Raw genomic sequence first — 16,833 nt, 5'->3', positions numbered from 1 at the left:
CGCCATATTGTTGAATCAAATCGTTCATCGCGACGCGATTGGTTGTCATCGTCTTTAAAAATATGGCGCACATAATTTTGTTATCTTCCCTCTTATCTTTCACGTTTCAGTCTTTTTAAGCGTTTGACAGATGTGTGAAGATTAATTGTAAGCTTGACAGATAAATGACGCGTTATAATTTTTAATTAGTTGATAAGAGTATAGTTCAATTTTTTAAATAATTTATGATGAACGAATATTTTGACACGATTTGACGGTGTTAATCCTATGTAAAGGCATGGGAGGGGACGGATGAAATTGACGTCATTGTGTCAGTTGACGTAAAGGTGAGTTGTGTACGCTTCCCGTCTACGTGAACATCACCGTGCAGAAAAAAATGAAATATTCGCATTATAAATTCCTGCGAACGGCATCAAGGAACGATGACTTGTCTTCGCGTGTCATCAAGCTAACAACTGAGCTAGAATGAATTCTCACGCGAGCTCGATCAGCTTTTTACGTTATTCGCGACGTTCGTAGCGACGAGATTCGTCGATTTGATCCTCGCAAACATGAATAAGAGCCACGCGAACAAGAGACTGAATCAGCTGCCGAGTTGGCTGTGGACCAACTCGACTACCTTGCCGCCAGTTTACAAGATGGTGTGGGAGGCGGTGCGAGACGATCGAGTCAGGTCGAACGGCATGCAAACCGAGTTGCTCGTCGACACCAACAAGGTATTTCCGCTGCTGCTCACCAGCCAGTTGCCCACGGAGGTACTCGGTCACATATGGAATTTAGCTAACCAGAAGTACGCGGGACAGCTGACCGAGCAAGAGCTGTACGTCGTGCTGGCTCTCGTTGCCGCTGCACAGACTTCTTACACCTTCAACAGTCTTGACATATTGCATTTACTTCCTTTCCCGCCGACGCCGTACTTAAACATAGATTGTTTAATGAACTTGCAACCCACTGCGCAGATAAACACGCAGAAATTTCAATATTATGCTAACGAGGAGTTCAATGTCAATAGTATAGGTATAGAAGGAAAATATATTCCTGATGTTAAAGGAAAAGCTAAAGGTAGATCTCATGTGAACGCAATGCCTGATGCAAGTATACCTTTTTCGAATAATACATCTGGAAAATCGTCGTGTTCCGATAGCAAGATTCTAATGTCTGGTGCAACTGCAAATAGTTTCAATAATCTGTTTAAAGATATAAAATCAACTCAGCGTGTTCAAACCGATGTTCCACCTGCATCAGCATCAACCTTTGATGAGTCCTGCGATGACTTTACTGAATTTCAAAGCGCGCCGATTTCTAGCATTCCTACTGCATCAATTTGGGATAGTAAACAAGGTTCCGCAATTGGCAGCAGACTCGCTAATCATAATCTAGGAGTGAAGAAAACAATCGACAAAGTTAAGAAAACCACCACTGGAACGAAAGCTATACATATTAATACTCAAATTCGCACATCTGCACCTGCAAATTTACCATATCAAAATAAGGATCAGTCTGCAATAGAAGCCCCATTGGATTTATTTTCTAAATGTGGAGTAAAGAATCAGTCAAAAACAGTAATACTTAAAGATACTGTGATCAGAAATAATGATTTGCCTAAAGATTATAATGACAGTTTTAACAATTTGGCAAGCATAATAGAGCCTATATCTCTTAGCAATGATAAGGAGATATTACCTAAAGCAGAGTTAACACCAAAGGTAAATAAGTATACCAATTATATATAATTGTAGCAAGTACACACATCATTATATATTTACATAAGCTGAAAGTTAATATATTTTCGCTGATATACATCTATAATTTATCTGTAGGCTGTCACAGTAGATATGTCTAATTCTGTTCAACAAGATTTAATGAGCTTGCAACAAGTCGAAGATAAATACAGTGCATTGCGTGCATTAGTTCAGGAAACGTCTGTTGTGAATGATGCAAGTTTAGATTTAACTGTTAATAATCAATCAGCCGACGAGTTCGGAGAATTTATGTCTGCGGAACAACCACCCGCTAATCATCCCACAATCATATCAGATGCTTCGGATACTGAAAGCTTTAGCAATGTATTTGCAGATTTTGAGTTTAGTAAAGCGCACTCTAATGTTGACAACAATAATTTAACAGATTTAAACTTCATATCTGAAGTATCTGAGTCGTTTAATAATTTAAAACTCGATGACGGGATTGAAGCACAATTGGTAGAGTCAGGTTAGTGCGTTTTCGCAACACATGCTGGAATTTTATTTTTGCTTGCGTCTTATTTCTTTTTAAATCAAGTAGTATATTATTCTTAGGAAAGAATGTTCAGAAAGAGGATGCTATTTCGATAAATAGTGTAGAATTGATTAGTGGTCCGTCAGAAGCACTGCCACGATCAGGATCTGTGCCTAGTTTAGATCTTAAATCATTTTTACCTTCAAACATAGAGGAAGATCAAGTTGTAGAAGCTTCACAGCAGGTACACACATAATCGAAATATCAAAATATTAAAATGTAGAGATGTTGATTTTATCATATCTTATCAAACATTTCTCTATTACAGACTATTTATTGGGAATGGAAACAATATATGGAAAGTTGTGTTTTACTGCTACAAGTTGCAGCCAATATATTTACTAATATAACGTCAGAATTAGTTTTGCAGGAAGTTTTAAATTCAGCTCAAGGATACAATTTTCTCTGCCGTAGGTGTTCTTTGAATATTGTATATATGTATAAAATATTGCATATTATATCAAAACATTTTTATAATTAAATATATTCATATTGGCTTTAAATCTTTAAGAATATATCATTGACTGTTCACATATACATACACAAGACATATAACGTATAAAATGTCTTTTGTTTCTAGAATTAGCTGAAGTTGCAGCTGTTTGTAGACGTGTTAATTTTTCATACAAAGAATTGGACATAAATATTATCGGATTTGATGATCTTTTAATGGATATTGATCGGATCTGGGCTGAAATGGAACCTTTTTATGCTAACATACCAGTAAGCATTGATTATATGAATGTTAATGTTTTGCTTATACATATATTGTTCTTAAATACCTACATCCATCTTTGAGCAAAGATTCTATTGTTATAGAATATGCATTTGTACCAATATATACAGATTGTCACTGTACCAATTACAGATTGTTACTGAGCTACCAGCTTGGCCATTACATCAGGGAGAATGTGTGTCTTGTTCTCTGTGTTTAACAGTTATTACGAGTGGTCGAGTGGTTTATAATGATAATAATTATCATGTAACATGCGCGAATTTGTGGCTTAATTGCGTAAACAATCAATTGCCGATAATGCGATACTCTTTACTTTATCAACCAAATATATGTCCAGGAAGTCACATTTAAATGCTACTCTGCATACAATTGCAATGTTTTCTAATTTATAGACTAAGAATATGCATTTTACATACATATCTTATTATAGAATTCATAAATTTAATTAATATTGAGAAAAATCTCTATACAAAAGTAGAGCTCTGATAAAATTTTCATTAACTAATAAAATTAAATCACCTATATGTACATAAGTAAACAGAATGCAATTTTACACATATTTATGCCATTTATTTATTTAGTTCTTATATTTTCTAAAAATTCTTATAACGTATAATCATATACGAAAATGTAGAAATATATTTATATTTATATTTTAAACAATGATGTGGTGTTAATGCAGTATTTTAAATTAAAAAGATTTTAATTTATAAATTTATTTACATATAAAAAAATTGTAATTATTCTTATAATAATTAACGTTGACTTGTATCGCGCGGCCTATACACTATTCCTCTGCTTTTCATTTCTCTAATGACACCAGCTGGTAACCGTCCTGATACTGATATAGCATAAACACCCTTACAGAAACGATCTGAAACAAACAGAATCTCTAATAACGCTGGCCATAATTGCAATAATTAAACAGGAAATTTTAATTCCTAAAAAGAGATTGCACATTACTCTATTTAAATACACTTTAAAAAAGTTATATATACAGATATGTTCCTTGATAAATATCAACATTTGTATGTAAGAATAATATATGTGCATATATATATATATATATATATATATATATATATATATATATATATATATATATATATAAATGTATTATACGTTTAAAATTGAAAAATTTCAGAAATAAATATATTTATTATAATATCTAAAAAAATATATAATATATATAATCTGTAAGCACGTGTTATAAATGAGATTTGTGTACACATATGTTGATTCTTTATATTGCTTATAACTTTGAAATAAATCTTTTGAAAAGATGCTTCAAATATAAAATAAGAAATGATACAATTATAATTAATATGATAAATATAGAAGATGTTAGTTATTCTTAAATGGTACCATCATATTTTCAAATTACTCACTTATTCTTTGCCATTTGCATACCCAGCTATCTTCTGGACTCATTGCAGCAATCATTCTAGAGAAAATAAACATAGATTATATAAATTGTGATGAGATTCTATCTTTGACAATAGAATTATTTATTAAACTGTAACATTAATTTGTATATTATAATATAATAATAATACATCAGCTTCTTGACATATATATTTTTGATAATTTTTCCATATTCTTTACAAATATAGAAAATTTATGCTGATATTAAATGTTTACAGAAATATACTATTGTATGCCAAAAAAGTTATTCTTAAGCATAATTGTATATGTGTTATTGCATATTACCCATCAAAGTTGGAACTCGTACAATCAAAAACATTATCCTTATTATTCTTCATGCGCAGAAATTCATCGCAATTGTCACATCCATCAAACTCAAATTGTTCGAAAGTCTGCAAGGCCAAATTACAAATGCAATTATTTCGAAAATATAAATAAACCTTGTGTACATATAAAGAATTAATTATTGAATGACTTATTTTTAAGAAAAGACGTACCTTAACCAAGGAGCATACCAAACATGCTCTTAATCCACGCAAATCTTTCGGCACAGTCTCCATTTATTTTTTATAACAAATAACAAATAATTTTATTATTTTGACTATATACTTTAAGGTTGGAATAGAATTATAGGTCTTTCCCGTATTGATGCGGTAGTGTGGCAGGAAGTGACGTATAGCCAATCGTCTCCCGTTACGTTTTATTATTTCCGGAAAAACATGAAGCTGATTGGCCATCATGAAGAATTCCTTTTCCTTTGGCGCGTTCCGTTTGACACTACAAAATAATTTCGAAGCATTCGATTGACCAATCAGAGTTGTGTTGCTCTCCGAGATGCTTTTCCTCGCGCATGCGCATTGAATGTGGCTTCATTAGTCAAACGGAATGTATCGATAGACTGCAAGTATCGGAAAATTATTTGTATTATTATTTATTTATTATTTATTTATTTATACATAATGTACCGCCAATGTTACAGAACGTAGTGTTTTTACATATATAAAAACAAATAAGGTACGATTGTTTATTTGCATTTTATTTTCTGAATTTCTGCATCGTAAATATACATTAATATATTAAGAATATATAAATTAGAAGTAAATATTACAAAATAATAAGGCAATTATTTATAAACTTATAACAATGTTACAACATTAGTTTTATTGTAAAAGAAATTCATCACAGAGAGTGTTTGTTATATCCGTCAAATTTAAAAATTCTCAGAGATCTGTGCAAAATGAGCATAATTATTTTGAACCAATTCTAATATATTTATATAACCTTGTTAGAGTTTTAATTATTGTCGTATGCGGCAAGATGAAAGGAATATTTATTTTATATCCTATCTGTTTTATACACTTTGCTTTTTCTAGGATAACTGCTGCAATGAATCCTTAAGATGAGTGCAGGTGCGAAAAATAAGTAAGTAATATTTTAAATATATAATTATATTTAAGGCAATTACATACGAAACAAGCAGACGATTTCTGTCAATCATGTTATCATCGTTTCCACAAAAAACACACATTTATAACGCAGATAATTTATATTAATCTGCAATATACTGATAAGAGAAGTATTATTAAATATTAATTAAATTTATTACTATTGCTTACATTTTTTGTTTGCTGGAAAAATGCTAAAAATAATTACTATAATTTTAAGAGTTGTACTCTACATAAAATATATAATAAGCAAGAATTTATATGATTAATCACATTATTGAGGCAATATTATTTTACTTTAATTAACGAATAATTTTCTTAATATTCTTGTTTAAAAAAATATATCAATATATCATAAAGGATAAAAAATAACAAGAAGAGATCCTTCTCATATCACATATTTATTTAAGAAATCTCTTTGGTACTCTGTCAAGATATTTTTATTAGTTTTTAATAATATCGACGCTAACGTCACTTGGCAGCGATTGACAGTGTTTCGCTTACACATAAATATCAGCGTGTATTTTCGCGGAAATCATTAGCTGCTGCATAGCTAACATTGGTAAAAAGTTGTTACGCGTTAGTAAGGCTGTGCCAAGAAAATATGCGAAAATATGAAAATATAAGACGCGTACAACTGCATAGCTTCTCGAGCAATCGCGAAATTGATTCATCATTATTATTATTATTATTATTGGAAGACATTGTCTTTGAATCTGAAATTCTACGCTTTCTACCTTAGATTTGATTCGCACATGATCGCGCAAGAACATCAATTTTATCGTATAAAAGAAAAATTGTTTTCTTTTCAAACCACATGTGCGCGAATTAAATGGATAATATTATTCTATAAAAATAGCGGTCACATGTTCTATCTTGGTATTAAATGGAATTGTGCTGCGTTGCTGTTGCTGCGTTTTTAAAGTTAATCCTCATCTTTAAAGCGACGATAGATGGACTGAACATATGTGAAGACGCACTTCCAATCCGGTCGTTGCATCATCACCATATCTTCGACGTCAAGTAATGGCGCGATTCCAGCGATTTCGCTGCGGAAAAGAAAGACAAAGGTTTTTGTCAAATAATAAAAAATATTGCTTAATTAATAATCGATCAAATTCTCGAGACAAAAACGGTGGCGTCGAAAGTCGAAGAAAAAATCATTTCTTACTCGGCCTTTGTGAAAGCAAGTTCAAAGTTTTTCCTGCGATTCTCCGGACGCAGAGAATTGTAATCGAAAGCATCCGGTCTAAAGTGATGAATTAACGCGCAGAATGCTAAACCGTTATTCCAGCTTGTCGAAAAGTTATCGAGTTGCACATTCTGAAACAGAGAAAAAAAATTAGATAAATATATATAATTCAATAATACATTTCGATACCATTTCTCTTAATACATAGGATGTTATAGAAAATATCTGTATGTTGATTCTATAAATATCTTACTTAAAATAAACATCAGATATGTATATTCACCTCGTATTCTTTGGTTTTCGATCGACACCACGCCAACAATCGCTCTTTAATTTGCGCAGCATTGTCTCGTACAGTTGGTTCGGTAAATTTGAATCGAAATTCCGTCGCCGGTGATTTTATAGGACTAAATGAAAGAACGATAAGATGAGAAAAATATAAATTAAGAAAACTATAAATAAAATTAGAAAATTAGTCTTTTTCCAAATTGCTTCACCAACATTCGTTTCCTTGATAACATCTGTCATATTGAATCATCCGCGATTATTGATTATATATATTATTATTTATACTATTTATTCTTACCTTGGCGATAAAGAGGCGCTATTTTGTCTATCAAGCTGACGAAACTTGGCGAACGGCGATAGTGGCTTTTTCGGGACTGAAAAATGAATAAACACATTGTAAAGTTACATCGAGGAGCTTTGAGAGCGCATATGTTAGATTTGTATCATACGAGATGCATACTAAAATTTGATCGAGATGTTAATCTCTATATCTTTCTATTTTAATTTGTCTATAATTGAATTCTGATACACTTCAAAGGCACAAGTGTAAATGATTAAAAAACTGGATCTAGCAAAATCTTTTATTTCTCACTCTCGTAGCATGCCTGCAACGCGCGCGCGACATGCGTTAGTTGTCTTGCAAACAAATTAAATGATAGTTTAGTAAAGAAAAAAAAACAGGTTTGATAATCGTAAAGAATATATACATGTGTATTTTTACATGTATAAGTATCAATTTTCCAAGTATTTCTTAGTAACTTTGACCGATAACAAGAAAGTGACACAAATCCATGGAAAAGAAAACTATTTTTTTGAGTATCAGATTAAAAAAATAAGTACTAGTAAAAAAATCGATATTTGTTGATCATCGATATCGGTTGTTCACTATGCACGAGTAGGTACTCGTGCGCGTATACACACGCACACACAACGCACTTGTACCCACGGGGTGTGATGGCAAGCGCGGGTAGATTTACTAGTAAAATTTTGCATTTACAGGAATTTGAGTTTTGCTATTTTTTGTAGTCTTGTTTTGAGAATTCTTGAAACGTTTATTGGTGCATATGTTTGGTAATTCAATTTTGTAAAGTGATAGTTATTCAAAATCATATCATTATTCATTGTAAAATAGAGATAGTTAAATATAGAGATTCTTACTTTCTAATTGGCTTTCAAGTTTCAATTACATTTTTCATTTAAATTATCAGAATAGCAGCTCTTCAAAATATCAAAGTTAAATAAATTTACCCCTCTTTGTGCGTAGAAATCGGTGATTTTGTTTACACGAATATGTATAGTAAGATTGCCTCTAAGTCAATATCAAAAGTCTTCTGTAAAAAATCTCCATTCAAGAACTTAATTTAATTTAAATATAATATATTATTATAACGAAATATACACGGTTGTAATATTGTTCAATATTAAATTATATAATTTAAGATAATTAATTTAATATTATATTCATTATATCTTAAACTGTATTATTTGGTAAAGAGAGTACTTCGCAAAAATTTTAAATTATACTACTAGGACTCATAATGTGTGTTGTATGTGTGAAGATAAATATGTGTCCAATGTAATCGTAATATTGCGTGTCGTAAAGTACATTGTGTGCAGGTAGTGAAGAATCGTATATCCGGCTTTCACCCTCGAGTATCGAGGAACATTTCCATGAGATTCAGCGTTAATTGGATCCACCACAGCCATCGCTATGCTTCGCTATGTACGAACTCTCAGCACGTACACTACGATAATATATCACTCTTGCACACACTCTATACACAGCAGTGCAAACTGTACGCTACTGCGTAATAAAGGATCAACAAATATAAGGGCTGTGACTCACTGCTTTATTCGGGGATTGGCATGGATCCTGTAGCAACTCTCAAAGTCCGTCCGCGGGACATGCGCGTCACGAGTTTTTGAGTTTAAAAAAAAATATTAAAAAAATGAGGCACACGTGTCGGCGACGTCACGTGCGTCACGCGTCATTATTAATTATATGTAGATTTTATGTGCCTCCCGTAAATATATAATGCGCATCAAGCGGGATAACGGTAGAATCGATGCGTTGCGATGCTCTCTCTTTATCTCTCTCTTTATTTTTCGCTAATTAAGGAAGATTGTACAACAGCTTCGTACTTGACGCGCTGATTTTTTCACACGTGTCAGACGATCTGGTCGAGAAAAACGAAGATGACGGGATATCGGCGTATGATGATGGTCGTTGCATCGATCTGCACTACCGTCTCTCGTAATGGACGAAGACCATATTTTTATGAGCATCGATTCCGCACGAAATATGCTTCTTCTTCGTGGATAACTTGCTACGCAGCTTTGCATCACGAAACACATTTCTATTCTTCGAAAAAGGCGGCTTCTAATCTGTGTTAGATCCTTCCATCATCTCGTGATATTGTAAGATCGTTCGAAGAGAGAGCTTCGGTTTCAAATGTCAGATGTAGAGTGATTTCCGCGAAAATAGAGAATAATGTACAGCCAATTAGACCGTAGATCCCGGTCTCATTAAGCTCATACAATCGCGCATTAACGTAACTGTGCTCCTTTAGCTTCTTTTCCTTTTCTCCAATTATCTTCTTTTTCTACAATTAACTATCGAAAATGATTTAATTTTTAATTATAAATTCTAATAAAACATGTGCCATTTTATATAAAATGCATTCAGATAATACTGAATTTATTTTTAGAAATAAATACTTTACTCTCATTAAATAATTTGATCGAAGAAAACTCACGAAAAGAAACAGAAATCTCTAGTTAAATCATAATTAATTTTAAATCTTTTAACATTTATGAAAACAGATTTCGCTTTCAGAAGAAAACAAGCAACTAATGACAAACAATTTCTAATATAAACAATTTGAATAGAATTAACTGACAAGCGACAATACGTCGTCTAAAATTACAGTAATCAATTGGATAAAATCACAGTTTAGCGATCCACGTCGTTGTATAATGAGCGAGATTAACGGCGATCGTACGTAGTATCATCATATGTCCAGCGCAGTCAAATTTGCACCTTTTTAAAGTCCCGGACGGACGTCACTTTCGTCGCAATCAGTCTCTCACGAAACGCGAAAGGTTACGACACGGACGAAAAAAGATGACCGATCAGAAGCGATGATCGTCGTTTTTGGTAGCCTCCTCGAAGATGTCATCAAACACCTTGTCCACTTCGGCGCTGTTAAGATTCATCATGGGAATCTGTGGCGCCGGAATAAGCAGGCGCAGACTCTCCTCGGATATTCCCGGCATGGTGCGACTCCTGGACAGAGCGATCGGACCCTTCGCCGTCGACACGTCGCGCGAAGAGAACCGTCTGTTCTTCGAGTCTCTCATCTCCGCGGCGCTGTCGTTCGTAGACGAATTGTCGAAGTACCTGCGAATCTTGTCCTCCATTCTCTTCACGTTGATCGAGGACGAGGACGCCTCGTATTGTTTTTTCATCTTGAAGGACGACGGCGACTTTGGTTTCGTCGGCGGTTTCGGGAGGTAAGATGCGCCTCGATTAAGAGGTTGTGGTGAATTGTCGATTTGCGACGGACGCAATGAGGTATGATGGCCTTTGGAAAGCGCCAGCTGATGCCACGATTCCGACTTGGACAGGACGATGGATCTAGACGGTTTATTGGCGCAGGACACCAAGTACTCGTCACTCGGGTCCATCACGCCGTTGGAAATCGGTGAGCGTTCCTTTCGCTCTATCTCTGGTTTCGGTAGCTCATATTGTCCTCTGAGAGCGGTGACTCGGTTTGTCGCTCCGAGTGCCGAGGACGACGGCACCACCGATAATAAACCACTGGTGACAACCGGTGGATATTTCGGTTTCTTCGGTGATTCCGACCTCTTCTGTGGTTCCGGTTTTTTCGGTAATTCCGGCTTCTTCGGCGATTCCAATTTTTTCGGCGGTTCCAATCGTTTCGGTGGCTCCAATCGTTTCGGTGGTTCCAATCTTTTCGGCGATTCCATTCTTCTCGGTAGGTCCAATCTTCTCGGCTGTTCCAGTCTTTTCGGCACTTCGAGCGGAAGACACTTCGGAGGTTGATTAAAATTGTTCAGAAGCGGATTAAAGTCGTCGGGTTGATTGAAATTGCCGGGTTGGTTAGCGATGGATGCGTGATAATCGTTTAACATCACGCGCTCGTTTTGCAGTCGACGGACCAGGCTTTGTTGCAGCATGTTATGTCGGCGTATCTCATCCTCGGTCGTGACGCTCTCGTTGCTGGTCGGATGCGACCAGAGTTGCAAGGGCGACGTGCCAGGTTCCGGTTCGGATATCCGCTCTGGAGTATCCGTGGATGCGACGGTCGCGATCGCGCAGGTATATCGCGTGACAACGCCAGTATCTACACTGATGTCCTGATTTTGGATATTCTGTTCCTCCGGCAAAACCCTGCCATTATACGAAGAATCTTCCTCAAGGATTCCGCACGTCACATTTGATTGATTCTGATTCTCTTGGAACGGATCCGTATGAGATTTAATGTATGGAGGATAATTCTGATGTATCTGCGATCGATTATCGATCTCTGGTTTAGGCGAGAAATAATCTTCGTGCTGTGGATTCGCGCGACAGATTCGCTCGCGTTGTTCTGGCGATTGATAGCCAAGAGGAATCTCCGGAAGAGGAAGGTTCTCCATCGAGTTTGGCGTACGAGTGGCGTCTTCCTCGAGATTGCACGCGTTCTTGTCCATAAACGGCACAGTTTCATCTCTCGGAGCGTCGTCGGTTGTTACGATATGATAATTTCGATTGTGGTCCAGGACAAAATGCTTCGGATCCTCAGCGGGACAATAATTCGAATCCAATGTCGCGTCATCGTGTCGAGACGTTGCCCACTGTTCCCTGGATTCCACTTCCGGCTCGTTGTAAGTCTGGACGGACACGTTGTTGTACGTGGACGGTGGACCTGTTGAAGTTCTAGGAATCATCCGAAACACGTGCGCCTCTTCTGGATGATGATCGTGGACGCCTGTTTGGATAGCCACAGACGAACTACCCCTTAGCATTGTATCAACCGGCGCATTTCCAGCAAATGCACTTCCGGACGAGTCCTTATTGCGCATCGCGATTGGTTCGAAAGTATCCTTCTCGCTACAGTGGTCGAACTTGTTCCTATCTGTTTGTTCCTCGACGGGATGCGGCTCGTTCGGACGATACTGCGAATCTCTCTCAGGAAACACCCTAAAGGAAAGTTTTCCGTCCACTGTACCTTTCTCCTTCGACGGTGCAACATGTTCATTATGCTTGCAACGGGATTCTTCATTGTTCATTGATTTCTTGGATTCCGGATTTCCGATGTTCTTGCCAACGAATGGCGCAAATTGCTTGCAGAATAGTCGATAATCGAGTCGTCCGTTCTCGGTAACCATGTTGTTTGACTTGTTCTCGATGTGCCTGTCCTGTTCGAGCCATGGTGGTCGCAGGAAGGAGGGTTTCTGAGAGTCTTCATTCGAGTTGAACCTCGCCGGATGCTGCGACTGACGAACGTCATTGTTCCGATCGAACATAATCCTGGCTTTTTCGCGTAAAGTATTTCCAGGGGGCGCATTATTCCTCTGATAGTGATAGCTGGGCGGAGACTTTGGCCTCTGCGTCTTCTCGATTTTCCGAAATAGCGACGAGGGCGCGTGTTTGAAGCCCGCGTCCAGCTTCGACGCGTTTGCAAACGGAAAGCCGTTGTTCGTTTTGTCGCTGATCGGTGCCTTCTTGTTCGTCGTCTGAGAAGGAATCGGGAAGCGTTTTGCAGGTTGCGGTTTAGGGGACAGTTTATTTTCCGCCTCGTTTACGGCGGACGGTTTATCGAAAGCGGTCTTGATGTTCGAGAACCGGCTGTTCCAGTTCTCGTTCGTCAATGACGACATATCTGTCGCTTTGGTGTACCCGAAGGACTTGATGAAGCCGGGCGCAGCGTTGTATGTCTGCGGCTCGTTGTTCCGGTTGATCAGCGCGAGGAACTTTTTATCGTTCTCCGTTTTGGGATGAAACGACGGCACGGCAAGATTGGGCGCGTTCGCGGTGATCTTGTCGCCTACGTTGATGGGACGTCGTAAGAAAACGCAGCCGGGCTTGTCGAGATTCTCAGTCTGTAGCTTCAAATAGCTCGGTATGTCGACAGTGTTGGCGCGCTTGATTTTCGACTTTTTCGTCGTAAATTTGTTATTATTATTATTGCACTTACTTGCGCTGATCAATTCCGCGCGTTGCCGAAGTGCCGCCGCGAGTTTCGTTACTCGACTCTGCTCTTCGTTCGCCTTCCTGATTGCAGTTTCCTCGTCGTCACTATCTTTTTCTTGATAACTATCTACGCTGCCCCGACGTTGGGGCTGATGCATATCACCATTCACGGTGTCCGGTCGATCTGCGTAAGCGATCTGCGACGGAATTAACGAGCGATAGGCACTGGTATCTTCACGAGAATCCTTGTTCTTATCACGCAACGACTGACGCTGATTGATCACGTCCTTCGTGTACTTGTCGTGGATCTCTTCCACATGTCTATCGTTACTCGTCGCGTTACGCGACGCGGGCAGCAACGATTCCCATCGTCGAGCCGATACTTGGTCGTTCAGCCTCACCAGGTCGGCGCTGCTCTCTTCCAGCTGCTTCCTTGCGTGTGCGATTTCTTCGGCGGAGACGCCGATGGTATGCCTGACAGGGCGTCGTTTTCGACCGGGCGACGCGATGATGAAGTCACCCTGCGCCCCTATTGTCCTGCCGTTCTCGCCGCTATCCGTTTCTTCTTTTTCTTCCGGCACCTGCAATCGCGACAGCAGACTGGAGACCAGTCTCAAGAGATGAAGTTTGCTCGTAGGATCTGACACTCCGCCGTGCTTGGCGAGCGTCGCAACGTCCGTGCGTTCTAGAGTCTCGCGCAAACGCGAGAGCGCGGTCTGAATGTCCGACAACAGCAGATCCTCCAGGAACTTGAGCTCGTCCTTCTTCGGCTCGGGATCGTCCTCCTGGCCGTCGAGCAACGCCTGTTCCAAGGAACGGCGCGCGCGAACGCGATCGGGGCCGCTACCCTCGGATTCGGCGAGTTCGCCGCTGCCTCGTCGGCAACCCGTCACCAGGGATAGCTCGATCGCCTCGCGTAGACGTTCTACCAGTACCGGCAATGAATTCCACTCACCGACTGCTACGCCGGGACCACCGACGCGACGATACTGCTGTCCGCTGCTACCGTCGGCGATGGTCGCCGATGGTATCCCAATCCTCGTCTCGTCCGGTTCCGTCTGTCCCGTGATCACCCCCGGACTTGGCACGCCGTCGTCCGACGACGCGCTTCTTGTGACGGCCGCCAGTTCTGAAGAAGAGCAGATCGAACGATGGTTCAGAATTATATCAAAATCTTATATAATTTTATCTTATATATCTTATCTATATATATGTATAAATTAAAATATATCTAATCTTTACATTGTTAATCTTAAACATTGTTTATCGAGGACTACTTGATTTGATAGAATTTTCACTCTAAATTATTATAATCTTCTATTGCACTTTTTATCTTTTAAATTGATGAGATCTTCGCTTATTAGAAGTAATTATAAATTTATCAATGTATTAGATTTCAGAAATTTAATAAGTTTCTAATAACTTTCGAGTTATATGTAAAGTTTATATGATGTATCAAATGTATCAAAATAATGAAAAAATGAAGAAATTATTGATTTCAAATAAGATAAAGTGAAATAACAATGTTATAAAATGTTTAATAAATTAGTTAATTATTTTTTGTAGATATAAAATTGCATAAAGTTAAAAAATATTTGCAGCTAATAAATAAGTAACATTTTACAGCATTGAAATAAATTATATTTTTATATGATTGAGTAAGCATACCTACTATTATGTTTTCTGACTAAATGGAGAAAATATATCAACGGCAAAATATTACTTTGATATCAGAAGAAAACTCACTGCTTCTCTGCCAAAACGATCGCTATTTTTAATTCACGATTGAAAAGTCCGAGTATAAATCTTGACAAGTGGTGCTTCTTTCTCTCGCAAAGAAACTGAAATATACATTCAATTACTCGTATATTTATTGTTTGCGCACGTTCGCGTATCTCGTTTTTTGAAATTATAATGATTTATTGATTCGACAAAAGACATTCATCTCTTTTAAAAATTTTCCAAACATTTAATATTTATTTAAAAGCACCTCTTTCCCTTTACTTGTCACTTGCTTTACACTCGGATTATTGCATCGCGCTGAGAAAAATATCACGTGATTGAAAAGATGTGTGAAAATAGCGCTTACTTTACGAGATAAATAATATCAAAATAGCAAAATTTTGCGATAATTAAAAGGATAATTAAAAGTAGCACTACTTCCCTATCAAAACTTTAAGCTTGAATTCAAGATAGAGGCGCCCTATAAATCTCGGCGATAAAAGTGACTATAAATCTCTTTGACAAGCGGTATTTTTTTCAAAACGACCCGAATAAAAAAAAATCAAATTGCGACGCATAATTTTCGCACATTAGCACCGTGCCTTTCGACTCGTTTCGCACTCGCTTATCGTCGCCCGGGGAGACGCGCGTTCTCCAAACGTGCGCTTCGCACGTCCGACCAACTTGGAATATCTCTCTCCCGCACGTCAACGTGTCGCGCGTTTTAAGACACGCGCGAAGAGATGCGCGGGACGCGGAAAGAGCGGTTTGTTAGAAGCATTGTAAAACAACCGGTTTCCGCTCGTCGCGAATCCGCGACGCTTCGCGCGCGCGAGCTTCGACGCAACTCTTGTCGCGGCCGTCTTGATCCTCCTCTCTCTCGGGGGATGCGCGAAGAGACTCTCGAGGCGCTCGAGGGAGAGAGCGGTGAGCTCGATGAGCGGATCGCTATTCGCCGCAGACACAGTGGAACACACAGTATTTTTACCGCCGCTGCACGACTTTTTCGCGGCTCGCCGAGCGGAAAAGAAAGAGGAAGAGAAAGAGGTAGAGCGCGGCCGCGCGAGGAGACGAGGGGCGCGAGAGCTGACCGGCTTCGGAGGCTTCACGCGCGCTCGCTTTATTTAAAACAACGCACGGGGATCCTCTCCGCGGGGATTTATTTTCGGTCGCTCGTTCGACGCCTGCCGCAGCTGCTCGCGAAGCGAAGCGAGGCGAGGCGAGACGCGGGCGCGAAACTACCCGCGTGCACAAAGCGAGTCTGCCGAAAATTGCACGCGCGTTTCTTTATCTCAGCGCGCGGTTTACGCGAGCGCGAACCGTTTCTTACAATAGCTTATTATGTATAGGCGAGCACCGCCAGCTGTCATTAATTATATCGAGATGTAATGCAACTTCATATTTTCATTTCCTCCTCATTCTTATTTTTGGAAATGAAAGCGTACTATGATAATAATAAGAATAACGGTAATAAAGCGAGGTAGCAAAGTTAGGTTGAAAAACTCAAGAGTAATGATGACTAGTGGTTTTTCCTTTGCTCATATTAATA

At 38.3% G+C, this 16,833-nt stretch overlaps 5 protein-coding genes across 9 annotated transcripts in view; 2 read left to right on the top strand and 3 right to left on the bottom strand.

Moving 5' to 3' along the window:
* The first annotated feature begins 59 nt into the window (after nucleotides 1-59).
* Nucleotides 60-4,079, top strand: LOC145971431 (uncharacterized). The gene is made up of 6 exons (XM_083099059.1): nucleotides 60-1,706; nucleotides 1,821-2,211; nucleotides 2,298-2,461; nucleotides 2,546-2,687; nucleotides 2,858-3,000; nucleotides 3,146-4,079. The coding sequence occupies exons 1-6, from the start codon at nucleotides 552-554 to the stop codon at nucleotides 3,362-3,364; spliced, it is 2,214 nt and encodes a 737-aa protein (XP_082955185.1). The 5' UTR covers nucleotides 60-551; the 3' UTR covers nucleotides 3,365-4,079.
* Spt4 (Transcription elongation factor subunit spt4) lies at nucleotides 3,714-5,207 on the bottom strand. Its single transcript, XM_083099089.1, has 4 exons — nucleotides 4,936-5,207; nucleotides 4,724-4,830; nucleotides 4,402-4,457; nucleotides 3,714-3,887 (listed from the first exon to the last, which is right to left on the bottom strand). The coding sequence occupies exons 1-4, from the start codon at nucleotides 4,996-4,998 to the stop codon at nucleotides 3,769-3,771; spliced, it is 345 nt and encodes a 114-aa protein (XP_082955215.1). The 5' UTR covers nucleotides 4,999-5,207; the 3' UTR covers nucleotides 3,714-3,768.
* A 97-nt stretch (nucleotides 5,208-5,304) lies between these two features.
* Mol (dual oxidase maturation factor 1 mol) overlaps nucleotides 5,305-16,833 on the top strand; it is a 22,176-nt gene continuing 10,647 nt past the window's right edge. For both annotated transcript variants that reach the window (XM_083099080.1, XM_083099079.1), the window contains exons 1-2: nucleotides 5,305-5,452; nucleotides 5,812-5,860. The gene's annotated coding sequence lies outside the window, so the exon portion shown is untranslated. The remainder of the gene's footprint in view (nucleotides 5,453-5,811; nucleotides 5,861-16,833) is intronic.
* LOC145972404 (smoothelin-like protein 2) lies at nucleotides 6,809-9,596 on the bottom strand. The gene is made up of 5 exons (XM_083100962.1): nucleotides 9,506-9,596; nucleotides 7,662-7,737; nucleotides 7,359-7,482; nucleotides 7,055-7,206; nucleotides 6,809-6,932 (listed from the first exon to the last, which is right to left on the bottom strand). The coding sequence occupies exons 1-5, from the start codon at nucleotides 9,594-9,596 to the stop codon at nucleotides 6,809-6,811; spliced, it is 567 nt and encodes a 188-aa protein (XP_082957088.1).
* Nucleotides 9,444-16,833, bottom strand: part of LOC145971429 (uncharacterized) — a 13,165-nt gene continuing 5,775 nt past the window's right edge. For all 4 annotated transcript variants that reach the window (XM_083099048.1, XM_083099050.1, XM_083099049.1 and 1 more), the window contains exon 4: nucleotides 9,444-14,691. In XM_083099048.1, the coding sequence (XP_082955174.1) occupies nucleotides 10,496-14,691 (4,196 nt within the window). In that variant the 3' untranslated portion in view covers nucleotides 9,444-10,495. The remainder of the gene's footprint in view (nucleotides 14,692-16,833) is intronic.

Source organism: Camponotus vicinus, unplaced genomic scaffold (genome assembly GCF_025532165.1).
Source record: "Camponotus vicinus isolate PSW18456_S1 unplaced genomic scaffold, iyCamVici1.0 SCAF_5, whole genome shotgun sequence".
NCBI classification, from domain to species: domain Eukaryota; kingdom Metazoa; phylum Arthropoda; class Insecta; order Hymenoptera; family Formicidae; genus Camponotus; species Camponotus vicinus.
This window is presented reverse-complemented; position numbering and strand designations above follow the sequence as displayed.